Raw genomic sequence first — 19,474 nt, forward strand, 5'->3', positions numbered from 1 at the left:
TCTAAACAGGGGTCGCTCAGACTCACCGAGCCTCAATTTCCCTATGGAAAATTGCAGCTGCAAAGCTTTTTGCCTAAAAAAGTAAAAAAAAAAAATCCTGTGACGTTGCAGCACTACCCTATAAACGACCGGCCCTGGCGGCCCCGTTACTCAGGCAAACTTTTGTCATGGGACCCCCGTAACCAACGCGCTCGCCCGAAGGCCGCRGCAGAGCAGCGGCTCCCGCAGGCGGCCTCCGAGAAAGCGCCGGCCGCCCGAGCCTCGGGGCGTCGCGGGCCTGGGCTGCACAAAACTCATTTAAGAGACGCGACACCGCGCAGGGGAAGACGACGCTCCGAGAGCGAGCGGCTCGTCGGAAGCCCGGCACGACACGCGCGGCGCGAGCCACGGCGCAACCACCTCCGCGGAGCGGGGCAGCTCGCCGCAGCCCTAGCGCAGAGGCCGCGGGCTTCTCGTCTAATGCACAAGCAAAGCAGTTATTAAAACCAGTAGAGAAGTTTTGGGGCGAGGGGGTATTTTTATATAATCTGTTGCAGACAAAGCAAAATGCTCAAAAGGCCGCAAAATCCTTGTTTCGGGACAAAGGGAGGAGTTTAATACAGAAAATAAAAATTGTGGTTGGGTTTTAATGTCAAACTGTTGCCACATACTTTTTACTTTTTTTCCCTTTGAGTAATACACTGCAGAAGACAGATTTTAGCAACAAGTGCATTTGTAATATCCTTAGTGAAAAATTAAAAAAATTAATACCATCTGAACAACTTCTTCATACTAACAGAAGATTTCAACACTTGCTTGCTACACTGCCTATTACTCATGGCCACTTAAAAAAAATAAAATAAAAAGTTGTAGCCTGTTCATATCAAGGGAAACATAGAAGTGAATATGCAGAATCAGAGCAAATATTGTTCCTGCAGTGCAGTTTCTAAGACCGTGAGCTCCTCTTTTTTAATTTTCTCTAATCCTTCAGTATTTTCCAATATATCCTATTGACTTAAGGGAAGCTCCCAAACTTTATTTAGGGGGCAGTTTTTGCAAGATGCYTACTCAGGTCTTTGATGAACAGGACAAGTTCGGTTTCTCCTTTTCCGCAGGACGTAAAGCCCAGAACATACCTGAAAAGCTCTAGGAGCTTCCACAGGCACAGAGGMAGAGTCTTGGACATCTCAACACCAAAAACCTCTTAACAGCAGAAATTATCAAATACGACACTCCTAGTAAAATGTGCTTAAACTTCATTTTAAATACTATACTATTTAATTCACCACCATTGACACATGCAGCTGATCTCAACAGAAGTACAAACGTAGCCTTAAGAAACAATGATGCTAAAATCTCATTAATCATACAGCCAGATTTCCTTTCTTTCTCATCTTAGTCTTTGCTCCTTCCTCTCATTCTCTCTTCCCAGTTTGTTCCTTCTGAAGTTATTTCTGGTGGGCTGAAGTTTACTCAAACCCCTTCCTCACCAGCAGGCTTCCATTTTTGAAGTGGACAGGTCACCTAAAAAAGCAGAGAAGCGTTTCGTYATTTGCAGGATGACTGACCTCTTAACACAGCATTCTCTTTCCAAAAGATAACAAAAATAGACTTCAGTTAGCAAAATGTTARATTTTGTTTTAACACATATCTACCTCCCAAGTAATGGGGATGGGTTGCAGGGCTACTCGAAAACACCCCTGTGCCTCCCATCACCAAAAATACAAGGATACACATATTGCTCCTTGATCCAGCAGGGCCTGGAAGCACGAGCAGGACTATTGCATCCAGTGGGACTATTCACACATTTTCTGCATCCAGTGGGACTATTCACACATTTTCGGGGCGTTTAAATGACTCAGTCTCTTGCATTCTGTTTCTGCTCCTTCATTACTCATTCAGTTCCAGAATTGCCACGATTAGCACCATCATAGGAAATAAAGGTTTATCAGTCCACAAAGTTGACGGTTAAGCTTGAATCACCTCCCTGCAGCCTCTGGATGCTCCTCACCTTTACACCAAGAAAACTCCTCAGGATGCCGTATAAGGGGAATTATTTTGGAGTAGTGTATTGCACAGGACTTGGAAGTAACCTCAGCACTGTATTTCATATATTTATATATTTCACTGCAACACCACCGACACTTACCAACAACTATTAAAAGTGGAAGCATTCAGCCAAATGCTTTTTGTATTAAATCATTTATACTCTCTTTTCATTCTTAGTATTTGTTAAAAAGTCTACTACGTCTCTAACGCCTCCAATTTGTCATCTGCTACGTTTTGGTAAACTGCAAATCATCTTACTTGTAGGCACATGTAACAGAGTACACTGGATAAATACATGGGACTCCTATTCTAAACCTACCTGCATCTTCTTAAAATGTCTTCCAACTTCAAAAGCTTTTTGCTRGGAAGTTCATCATCATTACGAGTTCTCCCATTAGTGCAAGCACAGGCCAACACGGGGTCCAGCTTGTTTCCACTGAAGGGGCTCAGTGCCCTACCCACCACCTCAAACCCATGGTTTCCAAGCAACGTAGTTCAAAACTCGACCATCTCGTCAAGTCAAAACCAAAGTTAACTGCATGGACCAGATATCCAGTAATATTTTAATTACTGATCATTAGAAACTTTATCTTGCAGGCTGGCAAACTTGCAGTTAAGTGCTCATTTTCTTTCATGCCATCATGACTGTCACACAAGACAACCACCAAATGAATGAAACTGCTCCATGCTTAGCTGCAAGAATCACGCCGGTCTCAGCAAAGGCAGAAAAAGCACATAAGCCTCCCGAGTGGAGCCAGTTTTTCAAAACGTACTTTGCTGTAATTATAGTGGTATTCAATATGTTCTAGTAAGCCTATGTTACCAGGAATGTAACTTTTCACAATCTACTGGAGATGTGGGTAAATACCAGACACGCATCATTCCTTTTCCAGCCACAAGGAAAAAAAAAAAAATCTGCAGTACATAAAACTATTTTAACCAAGGTGCAAGATCCTTAAGTATTTTTCCAATAGATTTTCGGCAACACCAGAGCTTACCGCAGCGCGCTGAGGCCTCTTCTGAAAGATTAACATCTCCAAATTGATGCTGTAAGGCATACAGAGATATTTAACCCAATACTCAAAAGGATTATGTATTTATATAAACAAGAAAGTACAATTTTCTTTAAATACTACAGAGTATTTTCCTTTGTTACATTATTCTTATTTTAGTTTTATGACACTTTCACAAAGCTCCTGATGAGGGAGTCAGACGCAGAGATAAGCGCCTGTGTACAGCTGCACATCTTTTTTTTCTGAAAAGCAACACTTTAGACACTGGCAGCCGTAACTATTTAGGTGTGGTAGGTGTATCATGAGGCCAAAAGACAGAAAAAACAGTTTTCTTCATCATCCTTAAAACTGCACAGGCTGGGAGAGGCTGGGTATTAGCTGTGATGAAACAGGACTTGAATAGTCACCAGGACAGCTGAGCGGAGAACAGTAACTTTGCTTCAGAGATTTCAAAATCTGGTTTCTTTTTGGAACGACTCTCTCCAGATTCCACGTTTCAAAGCAGAAATGGTGTCTCAATAGTATGGCTCTAGGGTAATTCCCATAGCAGGCGGCCCTGCATTGGGAAACCCTGGAAGCACCAACGCTTGGGCAGCCCACCTGGCACGCTGCCTCGGCAGCCCCAGCTGCAGGGCAGCATGCCTGGTGACAAGCCAGAAGCCTAGGTTTTCCCTGCTCCTGGCCAAATGGGAGAGCTGGCAGAAAAATCAAACAAGCTTTGGATGGAAAACTGCTTAGCAGTTGGTGGAATGTCACCAAAATCAAGAAGAGCGTCTCAGTGACAACCTGCACAAATTAAAGAACACTAATAACATTTTCTGCAATTTGCTGACCAGCTACCAAGCAACTACTTACATCCAAAGCAACAGACAAAGTATCACAGAACTTCCTCGGTATCAGGGTTGTGATGTGATRTACAGAAATAACACTGCCTAACAATTCAAGACAGTAACTGAAGATCACACAACTGMAGTCAGCATGCAAACTCTTGAGTAGGGAGATGATCACTCCAGACAGGCAGAACCAGCCATGGGACAAAAACCTCCTACTTACTGCTGAACATACCTTGTGATAGTCAAAACCTGCGAATATGCATCAGGGTTGGTGATGCCCACCAGCCCTTGGGGCAGCAYGCTCAGCATGGAGAGCTGCAACCGGCATCCGCAGGAGAGATTCACCAGCAGGAAAACAGCCCAACGCGCCACCACCAGTGAGAAAAGGCATCGGGTGGACGAGCAGTGCTCCCGGCGCAAGTCCCACCAGCTTGCTTCTGCCACACTCTGGGATCTAGTTGAGTCAGCCATCTCAGTGCCAGGATGGCACCTTACTACTGTTCATCAAAACCATAAGGCTGTCCCAAGAATTTTGTTTCCGCTACAGGAGTCAAACATTCGTCATGTCTGCCTCAATGACAAAATCCTGTAAACTGCAGCCGTAATTTAACGTTTCCACCTCTGACTCATTTCAGGAAGTAGCCATGAATAAACTTCATCTTTTGTAAGGTGACTAATTGTTGTTTTCTTTGGGCAGGAAATACAAGAGGGAATCCCATGTAAATGGGCAAGCTCTCAAAGTTAAGACATTTATAATGTTTTTTCATTCTCTTGAAAAAGCTAATTCCTTTTCACCTAAGATCTACAGCTCTCTTGGCCAGCCAGGCAATAAAAGGCAAAAGGAGAGAAGTAACTTAAAGAAATGCTAAAAGCAATGTATCACATTGCTGAAACCTGAATACCTGAAATACCTGAAAACTGATGCAGCTAATTCTTTCGAAAACTTTGAGGAAAAGTAGACTTTCTTAACTACGCACAACCTTAAAAAAGAAAAGTGATTTGATCAGAGAATGTGCAGTTTAATCTCTTACAATATGGAACAATCCCTGTTAAAACTACCTCTGTTTCACTAGCAACATTAGTGACATCACAAAGCAAAAAGCATAAAACACTCTTGTCACCAAATTAAGCACTAAATGATATTTTAAATATTTACATATATACACACACACACACACACACACACACACACACACATGATTTTCTCATCATCATCAGGGCTGACCAAAGAAACATTTTGACAAAAGTCTTCATCTGAAAATGCTAATTGGCTAAAGAACCGATTTTTAGTCAATGGCAGGGAGGAAAAAAAACCACATATCTACCTCAAAACAGTAGTGCAAGGTGTTCACCTTGGACATGGAAGGCACCAGATTCCCTGTTCTGCCCAACTGCTGGTACTCAGCCCTGGGGTACCGTATCTCTAAATGTTAAGACTTCCAGCTATCCTGCAGTGATTGATCTCTTCTCCCCTTCCCTCTCCTCTCAAAGTTCAGTCTCATCTCGATGTAAAATGCAAACATTTCTGAAGTTTCAAGAAGCTGTACAAGACAAAAAGCATGCCCCATTCACTTGGGGTACACATCTGCCCCCTGTAAAAGTGCTACACAACAGCCTTCTATTAGGAGTTTCCAAGGCTAGAATTTACACTTGAGGAGAAACAAAACCCACACACACACCTTAAACCAACTTTGTGACTTTTATTGATGGGCGACAACTTTATACTTCTAGATATCACTAAACTGTGTACAATTAGAAACTCAACATTATAGGAGAGCAGACAGCAAAATTAAACGAAGCAGACTTAAAGAAATATCAATCTTAATTATTTTGCCCATTTTTTAATTTCATGTACACAGAAGCATAAATGCAGTTTGAAATTTCTTAATAGCAATAAAGTTACAATCACCCATCTATATAGACTAACATCTTAACTCCAAATATTTGATCTGCAATGTGTACTTAAGCAGTTTCTCATCGCACAATTATTAAAATGTGTCTTCCTATTAGGAACCAGCAACTCTGCATTTTGTACGTTTGTACATTTTTTGAAGCACATAGGACCATTTCCATCTCATACACATCGGCTCATATTTTACCACTTATCAAAAACTATTGGGGAAGCAGAGAGCGCTTTTTATTTTTTTTATTTTTTTTTTTTATTTTTTACTTAAGTAAAGATAAAACATTTTCACAGAAATCTACAAGTTCTGTTGCTGGTGCAGGGTTTTCTTCTACTACGCAATTAGAAAGTGGGAATTGAATGCAAATCCCCTTTTATTATCTTAGGATTCAGCATTAGCTCAGATTTTTTTTTTTTTTTTTTTTTTCATGAGATTGAGTCTCTCAACCAAATGACTTCATTCTGCAAAGTCAAAAGTCTACACAAACTATGTTGTGCACAAACCCAAGGTAGCTTCCTTTTTCACTCTATCCCATAGTTGCAAGGGAAAAAAAAAAAGAAAAGAAAAAGAAAGGATTCACTCAAAAGAGCATTTACAGGAGGAAGAAAAGTTAGTGATAGTTGGCGTTCTACAAAGCAGGTATCTTGCACACACACAGCGTAAAAGGGGAGAATTTCACAGCAGGTCAACTCGGCGGTAGTACAGGAGGTAGGCTGTGCGTTCTGCAGACGGCTTCACCACCTGGTACTGGTTTATCACTTTAACTGCCTGGTCATCGATGCGTAACCAGCCATTTAGACCAATTTGGAAGACGTCTGTAGTGTAATGGCCACCAGTTGCGCTGTTTCCATGATGATAGACAACTGTAAAGAGAAATTCATGATGCATATATACATATATACACACTATACACACACACTTCTATAAAGACAAACATTCTTAGTAAAATCAAGCAAAGCAGAAAAGTAGAATATACTATAGATTGAGAACTTGGGAAGTAAATCTCATGGTAGCTTACATTTTAAACTACCGATGTTCTAGCATTTAGCTAACTGCAAGATAAACAAGCAAATCCTGGGTGATACCTCAAACTTAATTATTCAAAAGCTCATATTAGTAACTTAAAATCATTCAATAAGCTCTGTTCTGTGGATGAGAAGTCCTAGACTGACAGAAGACTAAAGCATTATACTTATCCACAGAAGGAGTTAGAAAAAAAAAATAGGTTAACACACTTGCTCCAAAACGCTTTACATATACTCTCCAAATTTGTCCTGTGAAACTCACTATCAATACAAAAATTATACTGCCAGAGGCCATCCTGAATTTCCACAAAGAGCCAGGTATGTTATTTCCTTCTGTAATCTCAGCAGTCACAAAATTGAATCTAACCAAGTCACGTAAGGCCACCAGTACTGGCACAGATTCAGTGACATAAAAATTAAGATCTCCGGTTCTCCAGTTTATTATGTTCCTCTAATGCCAACGCAAACAAGCAGGTGTAAATTCTAAACTGTGCATGACTTTTACACTTTAGCGAATTACTGCCCAGATACTGTTTTCTTCAATATTAAAACACTTCTAAATTCTTAGTTTCCAGTCTTCACTACCAATTTAAGTCTTCCATATAACATTGCAGATAATCTCTTAAAAACATTTCCTCATGCAAAAATAATCATCTCCAAATGAAACTTTTCCACCCACAATACACTATTCATACACTGCCAGCAGTTCTCATCTTGAGGGTTCAAAAAAACGCAAAGCAAGCATTCAAACAGCCATTTCAAAAGACATCTGAAATATTTACACTCAGAACCTATGTTAAATGTAATTATATTACGCCTCTATTTCAGCTTCTGCTGATATTTTTCAGGATGGATCGCCTACAGAACTATGTTCATACAAGTTTTAAGCTGGAAAAAATATCAGATATAAAAATATGTGTATGCATATACACAGAAAAAAAACCTGTACGCAAGAATGACATACACAAGTTATTTCACTGCAATTTTACAKAAAATATTTTATATAATCCAGGGAACTCCAGAATTTCTAAAATTCTATATGCAGAAATTTTTTCACAATATTGGAACTAGAGGCATATAGACTAAAATACCTGCAAAGAGCCGGTAGGTTCTTTGGCCTTTAAAAATTTTACTTTTCACACCAGGAGATAGTAGCTCTGGAAGAGGAAAGAAAGTCACAAAGACAACAGTTAGCAAGTTTAGAAATTCAATTTCAACAGAGATCAATTATTTCTAACACAAACCAACAATAACAAATGAGAAAGTTTAACTGAATTGACTTCTGTAACCTATACAGAATGGTCAAAATTCTGCTATCTGGTATTGTAGGCATTGGTTTTTGAAGTAACCTGAGCACTAACATTTATGGAAGTGTTTAAAACTGCTGAGGAAAAAGAAAATACTGAAAAAAACAGAGTAATAGATCAGGCTATGTATTTTTTCTCTTTTCATTCCTACTATCATAAGATAACAAAAATCGATTTCAGACTCCAAGTCTTATAAAAACTGTTTTTGTCAATCAAGGTATATTAAACTAGTTCTAAAAATGTCCATTTTTAAAAGACATCAAAAATAGCAAATTAAGTAAAATAAAAGGGTACTATCTGACAAAGTCAAATCCAMTTGAGATACAACCAGTCATTTTTATTTACTTTTTTTTTCCCCTATCTGACATGCTGACTGGCTAACAGTCAATTTGTCAGCCTAAAAAAAAGYACAAAATTAAAAACATTTAATATGGCAAGTTTCAGATGCTAGATTATATGCACAATCTCACCCTTTGTCCAATCAGTATCTCTCAAAAAAAAAGACCTCTGCAATATATTATTAATCCTTGAACTATGGCTGGTCTTTAGGCTATATATTTGTAAAGAAAACCAACCAACCAAACCAAACTCTGCCTGCTTCCTTTCTGCGGCCACTGTTTGTTACAGTAATTTGTCACTTCTTTGAAATCCAATACAAAAATATCTAGTACTATGTAACAACAACCTTGTATAGCGACATACTACACATTCTGTTATCTTAATCCTTAAATCTGTACACACCCTCTACATGGCCAGTCCTATGCCTGAGATGTGACAAAAGATTTCAAKGGTTTTCTCTATAATGTTTTTTTGCAATCCAGTGGCCCAAACTAATACACAGTAAATATCAAGCTTAGCAAGACTGAACTAGAAACTCAGATAGATTCTTTTTATGCAAAACAAAGCATTCAAGATATTAACTCCAATAATTAAGTTTCTAGAAAACAACACTGTCCATGAAGAAATGTTTCTTGTGCACAAACCTGGCTGCTGGAGAAAAGAACTGAAACAAGACACATACGCACACAGATACTGCCTGGGAAACATAATATTCCCCTCTCCTGCAACAGGGAAAACTTCTATTTAAAAATCTTTACCTTTACTAATTTCCAGATCAACAGGATACTCAATATTCTTGATAAGCTTCTGACATCCACCAGTTTTCTCATACACAAATCGCTTGAGGTGTAAAACAAGAACAGGAGGGAGTTCTTCTAGTGTCACTCTTCGACTGATCTCCACCTAATGTACATAGAACAAAGATGAAAGGAAAATAATTTTTTGTTAGCTACTCAAAATTACTCCTTTAAAAGAGTAATATTTAAAGTTAAATAGTTCACCTGAAAAACAGAGATAAGGAGATTAAACATAATCTCAATAAGGAGATTATATATAATCAAAAAAAGCCTCTGTATTTGACAAACTAAGAACAAACCACGGTTGTCTTAGATTTTGGTGAATCTTAGAATAAAGATTGGTGTCAGTATCTAAAGTTTACGTTTATCTTACACAATTTAAGTGCTCCGTAAATACAGACAGAACTGCAATGAGTTTCCGCCCACTGCTTATGACTATTGAAACCACTCTTAAATAATCTGAATGCTTTCCCACTTCAAATAGTGTCCTGATCATACTTCTCTTCCCTACTGAAATAATACTTAGATAGCAGACTCTTCTCAAGTTTTAACTCATGATATCTGTGTTCATCCATCCCCCTTCTCACCAAGAGAACCCTAAAATGCTGTTGCTTTCTAGTAAAACCACCTTCTTGTAACAACAGCATTAAACCAAAGGTATTAAAAATAGCAATAGCAAATAGCATTAAATCAAACCTCAGGAGGAGGTAATAACATTTAATGTAGTAGAGCAACAGAAGAGTAGAGCCACAGTTTTTTCCACATTAACAAGATGACATTAAGTTCAAGAAGTCCCTCCTAAAGAGGAGTAAGCTTTCACATTGGCTGTCTAAAAATCAATTAGTTATCACGATCAGGTGCTTTGGAACAGATCAGCAGTTAAGAGTATTCTTTAACAAAAGTGTATTTTTTAAAAAAAAGTTCTGAAGAAAAAATGGGGGAAATATAGATTAAAACTACACTTTTTCAAAAAAAAAAAAAAACTAAAGATTTAATGTTATACAAAGTTATAACCAAACCAACTGAACGCTTGCTATCTGAAAACTAGGCTCAGAATTAGAAAAGAAAAATATTTGGTCTACCTAGAAATTATGAAGTAAAAAGCAAATCTCTAGGTAACCACTTTAAATTCTCCTGAATTTTTTGATTGAGAAAAAATTCAGATACACTTTTTTATAGTAAATGATCAGCACACTCTTACTGAATACAGGTTCCAACTCCACTAGAGCCTCCTAACCAATGGGGGAAAAACTATTACCTTATTCCACCATGAAAATTAAAATGTGGATTCATGATGCTGAAAGCAAGTAGGTTTTGTAGGGTACTTGATTTCCTAATCAATCTGAGCTGATCCAGTTTAACAGATGTAACATTTGGAACAGAAATAGTTTCCACAAGCTGTGCAGAATTTCACCTACATCTTAAGGCTACATCTATAGCCTTAAGGCTACGATCCTGGTTACATCAGCAGCTTCACTGAGCAGGATTTTTCTTTGTTGCCCATTTTTCCTTTAAACCAGCAAGCCAGACAGGGCCCTGTTCTTTTCCATTCAACAAGCAAGCTCTTGCTGGTGCCCATCCCCTCACTCTCCAGAAAATAACATTGAGAAAAAGCAGCTAAAAGGCAAACGCTGAAAGCAAAGACTATGACAAGACATTTACATAATTCTCACAAACTCATGAGAGCGCTACCATGTCAGCATGGAACAGCTTATGCTTTTAAGGAGTAAATCCGGGGAAACTTTATATACAGAAATAAAATACATTTGATTCATCTGGTTTTTACTGGACCAATATTTTCCTATACACAGTCTTCTGAATTTCAAATCTTAAGTCTTTGAGTTCAAAGTTTAATGAAAAAAAAGAAGAATCCCCAACGCAGAGCAGGAACAGCAGGRCACACGAGAACATTTCTGCAGTGGTTTAACTAGGTCCCATTCTCCTCCATCAGCAACCAAGCTGGTGTATGGGAACACGTGGCTGCCCCCCAGCCGCACCACTTAGTCAAGCATATTAGCTTAAACCACCGATCAGTGCAGTTCTGTGTTACAGTGTCAGACAGCACAGCAGCAGCTGAGGAGCAAGCCGGTGCTTTGCTGTGCTGACTCTGCTAGGGGACATTGATTTCTGGCATCAACATTACCTGCAAAAATTGCCACAAACATTTGTTTAGTGAGTATGAATCAGAGCGCTAGGAAAATATTTATAAGATCTTCCTGGAGTTCGGAAACTCCAGGGGGTGTGGAGAYTCCTTCTAGGGAATTTGTGGAAGCTAGCTTAGAAAACATGAACAGGTCTACAAACAGGAAAAAAAGGCTGAAAAAAAATCACTATAGTGAAGTTTATTAAAGTCTTTTAAAAAATACTAACAGTTGAAACGTTTGAAGATTTAACTAACTGATCTGCAAGACCATAAAGAACCAGAACTGCTTTCTTCAAATGCTAGCGAACAAGTAAAATTGATAGAGATCAATGAACCATCTTTCCACTTTGGATATCTATTTTCATTTAAATGCCTATCCATTTTTTAACACCGTATGGGAATCAAATTTGTTGTTAAACACAAAAAATTCAAAGTCAACTCAGTCATTTTTATTAAAAAAAAAAATCTGCAAAAATTAAGTGAAATAATTCACATACAATTGGAGATTATTTTTTCTGTATCTATTTCTCATGCCCATCACTTGTAAAGAATGCAATTCAGATTAAACAAAATTAGAACACAAAAAACTTAAATAGTCTTGAGCACTGAAATAAAATGGTACGCCAAATACTGTGTTAAGAAAYTGAAACATCAACAGAGGTGAGCTTAATACCTCTTAACAACTGTCATCTAATTTGTTATGAAGAAAGAGTAAAACAGTTCTGATACTCTTTGCTAACAACATTTTAAAAGACTGGCAGAATCAAAGCAGAGGTTATGGTTCAGGTTTTCTAGWTAAGCTAATACTTACAATGATACCGTTTTCAGCTTTATCAATAGTTTCAGTAATCCATATCTGGAAAACAGAGACGAAATGCTTCCTCGCAATAAAATTACTATCTGTAAAGCCCTATGCTTGCTCTAAAGCGTGCTCAGTATTTGTCTTCAGTATTTTCACTGTGATTCGTAATACATAAGAACTATTTTGACTTGAATTTCTTTTGAATAAAAGATCTAAAAGATATTGTGAGTATTTCTACCTRGACACTAAAATGTAAACCAGACCAAACCTCGAGCACCTAAATTGAACACCCATTTCTTCCAAAACCTGTAACTGAACCCTGAGTTGTCAGTAAAGAAGTTATAAACCATCTGCAGCAAAAACCAAAAAATGAATGCCTAGTCCAATAAAAATCCATGTGGTAAATYGTGATGACCCTCCATTGCAAACATTTCTTCCACACAGAAGACAACTGGAGAAATGTTCTCTCACATTCACTCCTACTGGGCAAATAAAGCAGACAAACTTCAGCTATCTGAACATAAGGAAGAACTTTTTCACTGTAAGGGTGTCTGAGCACTGGAACAGGTTGCATAGAGAGATTGTGGAGTCTCCATCCTTCAGCTATTCAAAAGCTGTGCGGAGGTCTGTTCCAACCTCAAACATTGTGCAATTCTGTGATCCAGCTTCAACTTTTCAAAAAATTAAAATACAAAAAAGAATCTATGCTTTGTCTGATCATACATTTATTAGCAGAATTTAGACTAATATACACAGAAATAAAATGCAAGTGAGAACAACTGCAATCAAAGAGTCTCTTTCCATTCTGGTCTGTTAAAAGTAGTTAGGAATACTGTATGCAGAATTTTCATCTGAGCATTCAATGCACAGCTTTTTCTTTCTTTAATAACTCACAGTAAACAAACCATAAGCAGCAAGACAACACTGCAGTTTTTTTTAAAAAAAATAGCTCTTACTCTATATAACAAGTTCAAGCTGTAATGCCAAAAATATGCTTTTCCTCCTATATATTTCTCTACCACAACATCATGTATTATTATTTGAAAACTAAGAAAAAAAAACTTGCAATCGCATGAGGAAATACAATCAAATGTCCTAGTATTCGGAGTGACTAAGAATCACAAGAATCAGAGAAATCTCAGAAGATCCTCCTGCCCAGTGTGAATCAATCATAACTGTGTAAATCTTGACTCATGTGCCTCTAATCTTCTCTTAGAGCAGTGAGAACTCCAAAAACACCGCAGGCAATCTAGTCTAGGTTCTCATTCCCATTTCCTGTTCAAGTATCACAGAAAAATGAGGCTCTTCCTTTCCTTAAGCCTTGAATTCTGTTCCACTGCTTTGCTTCTATGTTTTCTCTTTTCACTGCTGAACAGCTCTTCTGCCTCAGTTTTATTGTTTATGTCACAACTTTTAGACTATCAATCATTCTCATTGCTCTCTTCTGGACATTCTCCAACTGSAGAATATCTTTCTYGAGGTGCTGACCTAAAACTAAGTATCAYATTCCTGACAGGATTTTTCTAGGACTGTGTAGAGCAAACAAATCAACTATATAGTATCAAGAAATACACATTGAATGGAGGAATTATTGGCTATTGAAGATTACAGATTATCAATCTGGACAGAAAGATAATGATGATACTAGGTTAGAGTTAGCTCTCTTTGGATAAGTGCAGCAAAAGTCATCCAGAGTATTACGCTTTACCACTGCAGTACACTTTGAAAAGATGAGAAATAGTGTTCAAGTAATTATTTGTCAGTMAAGAGAAATATATATAAAAAAATCTTTTAAAAATATTTAATATTTGACTATAAAAAGAGGTAAACAGAACACACCTCTTGCTTGGTTTTTGTGGTATAACCTTGAACAGACTCTCTTGCCACCAAACTTTCCAATGCATCCTGAACCGTACGTATTTTGTCAGACTGGATATCCAGTTGTAGAGTGAAGAAAGGTTGCAGTGTAGCAGACTCCTTAGAGCTCTGCTGATAAACAACAGATCTGCGGAGAAAAAAGTTTACAATTTATAAAACAGTATTTTTAAATATAGAACCTTCAAGTAAGTACAGACTGAAGTCTACCTCAGTAGACATAATGTATAGTTAATTCAAAGCTAAAAGACACGCAAATACAAAAACAGTTAAGCACGAGTTTTAATAGCTTAAATCCACTTTACTACAAGTAAAATGGTCTTCACATCCATTAATAACGTACAGAATAGGAYAGTATTTAAACTGGTTTACCTATGGAAGTATTAAACCATTTATTCGATAACCAAAATTTTTTGCAAAAATGCTCAAATTTGTGGTCATGCATTTAAAAAGATTCACTGCAGGACTCTGTTTTCCCAACAACAGGTAGTAATATCAAAAAAACTGAAAGTGCTCACAAAAACACTCAATGTGAAAAGGAAAGGAAATTACCCTACTACAAAGTAGAACAAAAAAAAATAATGTTCTTAAATTTCTATCTTGAGTCTTCAGATAATTTTAACTTTTTTTTTCTAAGTTGGAAAAAAAAACCCAAACATTTACCTATTTCACAATAGCACACAGCACAAGCCTGATCTAATAAAAAAGAAGAAATTTAAAGAAAGTGGAAAAAAGTTTACATTAAAAAAGGCACTTAAGTTACCTCAGGACTATAGTTAGGTTTAATATAAATTTAAAATAAAGCTTTAAAATAAAGTTCATGCTATACTTAATTGTCATCTCAGCTTGGCAACTGTAGTTTTTTCCTGTGCTGCAAACCACAAAAATATTTCTGTTTTATGAAATATACATTTTTCTGGGAAAGTTGTTTGTAAGCTAGATGGTTTTGCTGTGAGGCACAGAATGCTTATACGAAAATCCAAAACAATGATGATTCCTATCATTTTAAATCATTTCTGATTATGCTAGATTCTTCAAGTTGTTTTTGAAACAGATCTTCAGAAATGCTATATACTAGTGCTTATCTAGCTGTATGTTTTACTGTAACAATTTCAACCAAGTCCAGATTCTTCAACCAAAATACTCAGATTTTCAGTTACCTCACTAAGACCAATTTCACAGTGCTTTTAAATTGTTGGCTTTAATCCTACCATATGAAATTTAAATTATGCTCTGTCCAGGACTGGCATTTCCTTTTCTTCCCATCATTTTCTGTGCCCTCTGTCTAGATACAAACTGGAGACTTTTATAAAATTGCCCTGTTAAGTGGACTCTAATTTCAGTCTTTTGAAACTTCTACTGAAAACAAAACTAGTAAATATAGTTCTATTTTTTATTTTGAAAGCAACACTTTCTTTAAAAAGGCCTAGTTGCTTAAAAAATGTGGTTTTGTACAGTCAATTAAATTGTTTATTTCTTGTACTCTTTAGCTCATGAAAGTACCTCTCAAAGCTTGAAAGCAGGAAAGTAATTAACAGAGCTGAAAGCTGAGCAAAGCTGAAATTTTTCAGGATCACGTATGAAACGATAACACGAGTTTAATGCCTGTACTGAAAACTCCTGCCAAAATTACTCCCTTGATTCAGGCAATGCCCCGAAGCACATAAAGCTATCCACTTTATATTGACAAATACATATGTTTTAGAGGAAAAAGCCTATGAAAAAACAGTAGCATCTTTATTTCTGTTTAACACTTTCTTCTTGACTATATTTCAGGACAAAACTTTCAACATATGCCAAGTATATTGTTTAAGTAAACAAACCCTCTACTGTGCAAGTCTTGCTCATTTTGGATACACTTCCCAACCTCCTCCTTAGGCCAACCATTACTTAATATGATAATCAAAAGAAAATGCTATCAATTCCAACTGTTTTGAAGTCCATACATTAAAGATTAATAATATGAGCGATACTCTGAAAAGTAAATACTAAGAAAAAATATTTCTTTAAATAAGTAGTTAGAAATTAAATTGTAACACTCCTTCAAAAGATATACAGAAATGGATTTGACAGCAATATCTTTGCAAGACTGGTTCTATATAACAAAGTTATTGATTGTTTATAAATTAGTTTTGGTCAAAGGAAAAAAGCATTATTTTCAATAAATATTTCGTGTACTGTAAGAATTCTACTACCAGCATAGTTCCAAGAAAAAATTTCAAGAAAATACACACCGGCCATTACCACCGTGCTTAAACTGCAGCTCTAGAATGCACTGACAGTGAAAGAGATACAGGCCTTGCTGAGAAATCTACTCTTACTTCCTCAAAGCAAAACGCTGCTCGAGAACAAACACATACTTGACATATTTGATTTATTTTCTTTAAAAAAAATTACAGTCCATTTTAAGAGAAGTCAGTGGTACTAATGGAAATATTTAGCAGACTTCTGACTGGATTCTGAGCTAGCTTGCATAACAAATATTTGAAATTCATACAAGCTGAAAACCAAAAGGCACTCTTGATCATGAACAAACCAGATCTTGATAGAAATGTGTACCGACGTGTTTAGATTCAAGTTTCTCATGGTTTAAAAAAATAAAAAAAATAAATAAAATAATCATATAAGCAACTATGCCTAGATAGGCATGTAATGGACAATTAAAGCCCTGAAGGGAGACTACAGTTTTCCAAGCCAGAAGATGCCAATTCAAACCATGTTTTCCCAGATGCCTTTACAATTTGATTTTTATGATACTTTCATTTGGTGGATCTCTACTTGCAATTTTGTATTCAGTCCTTCCTATCTCCACCCTGAGCCTCAGAGAAGAAAGCTTTCCAACATCTCAACATGGGATATTGTTTCTGCGGTAAAATGTGTGACCTAGTTTAGAGGCTGAATAAAATGGGTGTGGTGGCAGATGTGGGACTGGGCTCTGTGGTTCTGTTGCTCAGTGCAAGTTTTTCCTTTTTCAGTATCACCTCCATTTTACTTGATTTTCTGTCAATTTTTACGGAATGGTGTCTTCTAAATATTCTTTATTTAACAAACTAATGAAATCCTACACAGACCTAAACAACTCTGGCCATGATAAATACATTCAGGGTATTAACAGTACCTCAGCCACGTGAACATACCATCAAAACGGAATTTCATCAATAYATACAAATATCCATCTGCCAATTTCTATGGAAAATATAATTTTATTTGCCAGTTGTCTGACTCAAATCCCTGAAGAAAAATTTCAACGCATTTCGCAAGCGGAAGGCACTAGCCCGTGTTATTCATGCCTGTAGACTGAATACCTGGCAACGCAAGGAGTCAAATACTAGCAATTAAATGTCTGTCAACTTAAACATAATTTTGCAGCTCTACATTTTTGTTTTGGAATATGTTTTTCCTTGGTGTTTATCCTGCTTTTATTCTAAGTTATAAGTTTCTCCAAACAAATCATAAGGCTTCTTTTCCAAAAAATATTCTTCCAGTACCTATTTTCTGCCTTCCTCTGGTATCAGGCCTGAATATAAGTAATGTCCCACATTCCTTTCGTTCCTGTAACAGCTTGTAGTGATTTACATTTTTCCAAACTTCTTTCATCTTTAATGTTTTATTTATGAAATATTATAGCTTTCTTGCTTCTGAGAAGTGTAAGTGTCTATAAAGAGCAGAAAGTCAGTCGTTCTCAATTTTAATCTATTCTCTTACTGACTGGATTAAATTCTTTTAAAAAGTCTCACTATTAGTTAGTATTACTATATACAAAATGAGTTTAGACTCCTGAAAAATTAGGCAGCTGTAAAGTTCTTTGGAATTCTTAAATATGAACAGAAAAAGCATACATATCTCCAACTCCTATGTGCAACTGAGGAGTTTTGTTCTCAATCTCAGTAAGATTCAGACTGTGCAAATCATAGAATGCTTTCTGACCRTGCTGTCCATCTTCTGAAACCTCTCTTGCATGACAGTGCTTTCTGGTAAGATACTAACCTCATGTGGCCAGAAACAAAAGTACAAAATCGTCTCCTACTCAACATGGTAAAAGACAGCCAGCAAAGCAGAAGAAAAGGTTAACTGTGAAGGCAAGGCAGCCCGCAATCTCAACAACTTTTGCTAAATAGTATTATACCTTATATGACCACCGAAAATATCAGTGATTGGAGTCTGAATAAAGTCAGCCTGTCGAGTGACTGACGATTTGTTGCGAGGTCCCACTTGCTCCCATTCATCCTCACTGCCTTCTCCTTGTTCATCCTGCTCCTCCTCTTCATGAGCAGTCTGTGCCTCAGGACCATTGGAAACTGAGAGTTCTTAAAAAGAAAAAGAAAAAGAACATATATTGATTTTACAAATAAAACATGTACACAGATAAAGAAATTGAAAGAATAAAAACCAGCAAGAATAATTTTCAGAGGACAAAATGTTTTCATAGCTCACAAAGTTTTCTGAAGGACTGAACAAGAGCTTTTAAAAACACTCCAGCAACACTCACAGCTGGACTTATTTCTGTGTGTGTGTGTGTGTGTGTGTGTGTGTGTGCGCGCGCGCGCGCACGCGTGTATTTTTATATATGTATATATACACATACATATATAAAAATGCAGCTCACTGATGACTATGTAAACAGATGTAGTTTTTTTTAAACAATTTATATTTTTATTATTAAGTTTATGGGGTTGAAAATTGGAAACTCAAGTATTGTTCTGGAGGTATAATTCTGTCATCATTAAGTATGATTCCTTTTCTGCATTAACATTTTACAGGGACATCAAGGTTTAGCAAGTTTTTTCTTTGAGTGCCAAAGTCAACAGCCTATATTCTGAACACTGTTAAGAAATAAAATAGGAAATAATCATTTTATTCTATTAAAAAAAAATCTACTGTGTTAAAGAAAAGCTGGATAATCTGTGATCTTTATTCTGTATCTAGATAAGACTAAAAGTATTTTGTTTCATTTTTTTAGTGGGGCATCCAAACATAAAGACACTAAAATAAAATGGTATTTTAGGCTGCTTGTAAATCTCAATGCTTCTTTCAAAGAAACTAACTTTTTGTTTTGTATTTCTCACCTTTGTCAATAAGACATTTAAAAATAATTTGTATGCTGTTTAAAATTGGATATAAACTAGCAATTACTCTAAATGTTTGCTATTGAGAAAAGAAGAGCTTAAGAGTTGTTTAAAGATCAGAAATATACCAATATAGTTTGTCAGTGAACTATTACAGAGAGCCCCAGCAAACAACTAACTCTGCAGACCTGCGTGGCAGAGAAACATATCTGTACTTAAGACAAACCCAGACAACTCAAGTTTAGCCTCAAATAATGTTCTCAGTTGAGCTCACTAAAAAATCTGTAACAGAAATTTATTGTTTAGGAGAACAGGGTATACATCTGTTATCAAATGTTATCC

General features: G+C 36.7%; 1 protein-coding gene across 1 annotated transcript in view; it reads right to left on the minus strand.

Moving 5' to 3' along the window:
• Positions 1–5,554: 5,554 nt before the first annotated feature.
• USP10 (ubiquitin specific peptidase 10) overlaps positions 5,555–19,474 on the minus strand; it is a 42,975-nt gene continuing 29,055 nt past the window's right edge. Inside the window, exons 11-15 of the mRNA XM_085306467.1 lie at positions 18,193–18,373; positions 14,031–14,196; positions 9,208–9,352; positions 7,895–7,960; positions 5,555–6,641 (exon numbers count right to left, since the gene is read on the minus strand). Of these exons, the coding sequence (XP_085162593.1) occupies positions 6,454–6,641; positions 7,895–7,960; positions 9,208–9,352; positions 14,031–14,196; positions 18,193–18,373 (746 nt within the window). The 3' untranslated portion in view covers positions 5,555–6,453. The remainder of the gene's footprint in view (positions 6,642–7,894; positions 7,961–9,207; positions 9,353–14,030; positions 14,197–18,192; positions 18,374–19,474) is intronic.

This window comes from Rhea americana, unplaced genomic scaffold, assembly GCF_003343005.1.
Source record: "Rhea americana isolate MKP2758 unplaced genomic scaffold, rheAme1 scaffold_24, whole genome shotgun sequence".
Classification (NCBI taxonomy): Eukaryota; Metazoa; Chordata; class Aves; order Rheiformes; family Rheidae; genus Rhea; species Rhea americana.